The following is a 6,115-nucleotide window of genomic DNA, read 5'->3' as shown; positions in this document are numbered from 1 at the left end:
AGCCTGTCCTGGAACTAGCTCTGTAGACCAGGCTGGTCTTGAACTCACAGAGATTCGCCTGCCTTTGCCTCCTGAGTGCTGGGATTAAAGGCGTGCACCACCATCGCCTGGCGGTTATATCTTTTTAAAAAATATTTCTTATTGTTTATTTTATGTGCACTGGTGTGAAGGTGTCAGATCCCCTGGAACTGGATCTTCAGACAGTTGTGAGCTGCCATGTGGGTGCTGGGAACTGAATGCGGGTCCTCTGGAAGAGCCTTCAGTGTTCTTAACCACTGAGCCATCTCTCCAGCCCCAAAAGGTTATATCTTAAACTGAGTTTGGTAGAACACTAATCCTGGTACTTGGAAGGCAAAGGCAGGAGGATTACCATGAGCTCAAGGCAAGCCTGTGCTATGTTGGAACTACCAGACCAACCAGGACTATAGAACAAGACCTTTTCTAATCCTAACCCTCTGGAGGCAGAGGCAGGCAGACCTCCAGGACAGCCAGAACTACATAGAGAGACCCTGTCTTTAAAAGTAAATAAAAATATAAATATTAATGAATAAGCCCCCACAGGGGCACACCCATAAATCTCTGCACTTCAGATTCAGGTGTGGTGCCTGTGAACAGGACGATGTTGAGTTTGAAGTTAGCATGGGCAAAATAGTAGAAAGACATCTCAAAAATAAATGGTTGAAACGTAGTAGGAATTTATTGTTCGCTAACTTGAGGTAAGGTCTCGCGCCTGTGAAACTTAAAGATGACTGCCATCATGCTTGGCACAGAGCCTTTATAAATTTTGTAGGGCAGTTGGAGGCGGGGTGAGACGGCTCAGTGGGTGAAGTTTGTTGAGGCTAATAAGCCTGAGGAGGACCTGATCCCTGAGATCCACACGGTGAAAGGAGAGTCAGGCGGTGAGAAGAGACTCCTGAAAGTTGTCCTCTGACCTCCACATGCACTCCTTGGTACACGTTCCCTCCAGATCTAATTAACGCAGTAATAGCCTAGTATACTAATACTGAACGATCCCTACCTACCTACTAAGCAATTAACTAGCTAAGTTAGAGATTAACAGTATCCTGAATTTCATTTAGGGATTGAACCCCTGGTCTCATACCCGGTAGGCAAGTGCCCTATCCCTAAGCCTTCTAATCCTGAACATTTTTATATAAGCTACATCTTTCGGGATGAAGCGCGAGGAGCCGCACCACACCAGGCACAGCTGACGGCTCAGTCCTCCTCCGGGACAGCTTCGTTTCCCTGACGACGGCTGTTGTGGCGACCAGCACGCCCTCCTATTGGCTGCGGCCTAGCGTCTCGCGCTCCCCTCCACCGATTTCATTGGTCGGCGCGCCACAGTCACGACGTGTCGTAAGTGAAGTGTCGCAACGCGGAGGCCTCCGGTGTCTGGTCCTCTGGCAAGAAGGTGGCCGTCTGCTCAGGCCGCGATGGCGGGCTCCCTTGGACCAGAGATCCGGGAAAAGTTCCAGGCGGCGCTGGCCCTGTCACGGGTGGAGCTGCACAAGAATCCTGAGAAGGAGCCGTACAAATCTAAATACAGCGCGCGCGCGCTGTTGGAGGAGGTGCGTGCTCTTCTGGGCCCGGCCCCCGAGGACGACGACGAGCGGGCTGCCGACGATGGGCCGGGGGACCAGGCCTTGGGCGCGGCCGAGCAGCGGGACGCCGAGGGCCCGGGGGAGCAGCGGGCGCTGCGGCTCGCGGTGATTGAGTTCCACCTTGGCGTGAACCACATCGACACAGAGGAACTGTCTGCTGGAGAGGAGCATCTGGTCAGGTGCCTGTCGCTGCTGCGCCCCTTCCGCCTGTCGCTTGGCTGCGTGTCTCTCTACATCCAGGCGCAGGTGAGATGCCGAGGCGGAGCTCACTCAGCGTCCAAAATGCCCCTCCTGGCTGGGGTTGTCTTAGTTGGTTCAGTCCCCAGTATCACAGAACCCCGGGCCTGGAATCTCAGCACTTGGAAGGCAGCGGCAGGAGAATTGCTACGAGTTCCTGGCTAGCTTGGGCTACAGAGTGAAGCTTAGTCTCTTTTAATTTATCTTAACACCTACTCACCATCTGCCTGCGAACTCCTCCTGCGCTCTCAGCTCCCTCTTCAGCCTCACTTGCTGCCTTCCTTAGTCCTGGGCAGAACGATAGCGGCTGTGCTTTTCCAACCCCTTGGCCAGTCCAGTTTCATTCTAGTAAGAAAAATTCAACTTTTCTCAAATGGAATGAAAATGAGAAGGGATGGCAAGAATAATCCAATCTTGATTCAAAATAAAATGTCCCAAATCTTCAACTCCACTCTTATCACATTGTTTTGTTGGGTCAGCAAGGAATTCCCACCTATTCCTCATAATGTGTCTCAAGATCTCCTTTTAGTAACTATTTTTTTTGTGTGTGTGTTTACACAGGGCTTCATGTGTCCAATGCTGACCTTTATCTTCTTGTCTCCTTGAGTGCTAGAATCCTCCCTCCCTTTTTACTTTCAGACAGGGTCTTGTTTTGTAGCCCAGGCTGGCCTTAACCCATGATCTTCCCCCCCTCAGCTTACTTACAGGAATGGGCCACCATGACTGACTCTTGTTTTAGTAACGTTCCTTGGTCCAAACTGATCTCTCCTTCCAACCGTCATTGTTTTATAACACCACACTGTGAATTATGCTTATTGTTACTAAAAGACTAATTGCCTGAGAGCCAGGCAAAAAGCAGGCCATCAGACTGAGGATGCCTGGGGAAAAAGGACGGAGTCAGAGAGATGCTAACCAGCCATTCAGCTGCAGAGAAAGCAGAATGTGTAGAAATGAGGTAACAAGCCATGAGCAACATGGCAATAGATAGATTAGTAGAAATGGGTTAATTTAAATGTCTGTGCTAGTTAGTAATAGGCCTGAGCTATTGGCCGAGCATTTATAATTCATATTCATTCTTTGATTTGGTTATTTGGGACTGGGCAGTTGGAACAGGAAACGTCCTCTTACAATACTTTGTCTCATTTATAGGGTGCATGGCTTATTAAGAAGCAAGTCTGACAATTCTGCTTTGAGGAACCTAACACTTCAAAACTCAAATAGTGGCCGGGCGATGGTGGCGCACGCCTTTAATCCCAGCACTCGGGAGGCAGAGGCAGGCGGATCTCTGTGAGTTCGAGACCAGCCTGGTCTACAGAGCGAGTTCCAGGACAGGCTCCAAAGCCACAGAGAAACCCTGTCTCGAAAAAAACAAAAAAAACAAAAAACAAAACTCAAATAGTGGGTAAAGGTTTCCATGCCCTTGGGTGTAGCTCAGTGGTAGAACATTTACCTAGTGCTCCAGGTTTCATCTCCACACTCTGGAAAAAAAAATATACAAATAACGTCTGACTCCCTGGTGCCAGGTTAGTCTCTTAGGCTTTCAGATATTTTCATCCTACATACAGTCCACTTGTGCTCATATATGTGAACCAGGGAATATTGACTAAAATTGATTGAGTAGGTAGGCCTTAAGGGAAAGTCTCAAAACATAGAAAGAAATTGTACATCATATTCTTTTATCATGGCTCAATAAAATTAAAGGTCTAATAATAGCAATAGTATTAGTAATAATAATAACAAGCACTACCTATACTTTTTTGCTTGCTACTTACAGCTCCAGTAGGTGGTACAGACAGGGACATTTTACATGTTTGTTCATACATGAGTGAGTTAAAGAAATTTATAAGATGTTCAGTTTGAACACTTAAGCCAGCTGTTGTCAACACATACCTTTAATCCCAGCACCAGGTAGGCAATGGCAGGAGGATCTCTGTGAATTTGAGGCCAGTCTAGTCTATATAGTGAGTTCCAGGACATCCAGGGCTATACAGAGAAAAACTGTCTCTAAAAACCAGAAGGAAAAGCAAGAAAACAGCAACAACAACCAAAACCCACTTCAGCAATTACTGAGTTACACTTGAACCCTGTGTGGTGGTGGTTCTGCACTGGCAGCTTGACTGGAGTAGAGATCACCTAGAGAAGCCTCTTTGGCTACATCTGGGAGGGTATTCCAAAGAGATTCACTGAGCTGTGGATGGCAGCATCTCTTGGGAAATGCCAACATTTTTTTCTGTACCAAGTGTGGATTCAGTGAGACCAGCCACATCACACTCCGGGCCCTGTGCTGTCCATGACATCTCTCCAAAGTGTGATCCGAAATAAACCCTGTATTTGAACAGTTGTTTTTGTCGGGGCCCTTTGGCACAACAACAAGGAAGTCAACCTGTCAAGTTTTCCAAGGGTTAAAAAACCTTTGGAGGGCTTGGAGAGATGTCTTGGGGTGAAGGTGCTTTTTGCTAACCCTAACATCTTGAGTACAGTCCCAGGACCCACGTGTTGAAAGTGGAGAACCAACTACTGTGTGTAGCCCTCTGCATGCACATCCAGTGCAAACACACCTACACACATGCACATGATAAATGGAAATTAACACACAGCTTTTTGAAAGGGTTTTAAACCTTAAACATTAAAGTTATTCCACTATTTCAGTATCATGGAACCCGTACATAATATAAAGAGTCTGTCTGCAGTGTATACTGTATTTTATTGATTTTAAGGTACAAGTTTGATAACTTGGTATACCTGAAATAAGAATGTCTCCTCACCAGGATTGGAGAGATGGCTCAGAGGTTAAGAGCCCTGGCCACTCCTCCAGAGAATGGGGATAGGATTCCCAGCACCCATATAGAGGCTCACAGTCATCTCTAACTCCAGTCCCAGGGGATCCCACACCCTCTTTTATCTTCCACATGCATGCAGGCAAAATACCCTTAAATATAAAATTAAAAAGAAATCATCAAAAAGCATTGTTGGCCAATCTAATCCTTGTATTCCTGAGAGCCCAGTTCAACAAAGCAAGAAACAGTAAGGTAAATATGTTGTACTTAAGCTACACAGAGCCAAGGGTGGTATCACACACCTTTAATCACAGCACTCAGGAAACTGAGGCAGGCGGACTTCTGTGAGTTTCAGGCCAGTCTCTATATAGAAGATTTAGAACAGGCAGGACTATATAGTGAGAACCTCCATAAAGCAACAAGAAACCTAAAAAATGCATATACACATACATCTCATAAGTTATATTTGTAGTTGTCCTGTACATTAGACTTAACTAGTTACAATATTTTTAAAAATTTAAAAATAACCTTGGGAACTAATAGTTTTAAAAGGAGTCTCAAGTATGATCAGATATGAAGAGGTCATTATCCTGGCATTCATTTATAGGTTTGTGTTAGGTAATTTTTTTGTAACTGTGACCAGTATTCTTGGCATAGGCACTCAAAGGGAGGAATGGCTTGTTTTGGAAGATTTCATCCAACTTTGCTCAGCCACATGGACTCTGGCTGTTGTAGCCCAACAGAGCAGGACTTCAGCTCATGAACAGGAAGCAAAGTGGCAAAAACAAAGAGGGCCATATTAATAAAAACCCACTGCCATTTTGTCAGGAAATACTGACTTCGAAACTATGAGTCTTTTTAATTGGATATATTCAATGACTGTCTTCCCGTTCCTTGCTTTCCAGAATAATCTGGGCATCCTGTGGTCTGAGAGAGAAGAGATTGAAACTGCACGGTCCTACCTGGAGTCATCAGAAGCACTGTACAATCAGTACATGAAAGAGGTATGTTACGTGGCAGACAAAAATTCACATTGACAATGAACTAATCATGAATTAATACCAGAATTCCTTATTCACAGGAATTATTATTAATTATTAAGGGATGGCTTCCTTCATAAAGTGCTTGTCATGCAAGCATGAAGACCTGACTTTGACCCCCAGAACCCACATAAAGAGCTGGGTGTTGGGGGTTGTTGTGCATGCTTGTAATGCTAGTGCTGGGGACTCAGGGACAGGTGACCGTCGAGCTCGGGGGCCAGCCAGCCTAGCCAAGTCAGCAATTCCCAAGCCAATGAGAGACCCTGGCACAAAAAAAGCAAGGTGTTGCTTCTGGGGAACTCGTGAAGTTGACCTTTGTCTTCCACAAGCACATGCAACATGCATGCATGTACACACGAGAATTTTCCATTCATGATAATTTTTCAGTATACCTGGGAATTTATTTTTTTTTTAAATATTTATTTATTTATTTGTATACAATATTCTGTCTGTGTGTATG

The 6,115-nt window shown here is 45.5% G+C and overlaps 1 protein-coding gene across 1 annotated transcript in view; it reads left to right on the top strand.

Annotated features, from left to right (window-relative positions):
* The first annotated feature begins 1,371 nt into the window (after positions 1-1,371).
* Positions 1,372-6,115, top strand: part of Kif1bp (KIF1 binding protein) — an 18,623-nt gene continuing 13,879 nt past the window's right edge. Inside the window, exons 1-2 of the mRNA XM_005360109.3 lie at positions 1,372-1,847; positions 5,521-5,619. Coding sequence (XP_005360166.1) covers positions 1,434-1,847; positions 5,521-5,619 — 513 coding nt within the window. The 5' untranslated portion in view covers positions 1,372-1,433. The remainder of the gene's footprint in view (positions 1,848-5,520; positions 5,620-6,115) is intronic.

This window comes from Microtus ochrogaster, linkage group LG2 (assembly GCF_000317375.1).
Source record: "Microtus ochrogaster isolate Prairie Vole_2 linkage group LG2, MicOch1.0, whole genome shotgun sequence".
NCBI classification, from domain to species: Eukaryota; Metazoa; Chordata; class Mammalia; order Rodentia; family Cricetidae; genus Microtus; species Microtus ochrogaster.
The sequence above is the reverse complement of the archived record's forward strand: the minus strand, read 5'-3'. Positions and strand labels throughout refer to the sequence as shown.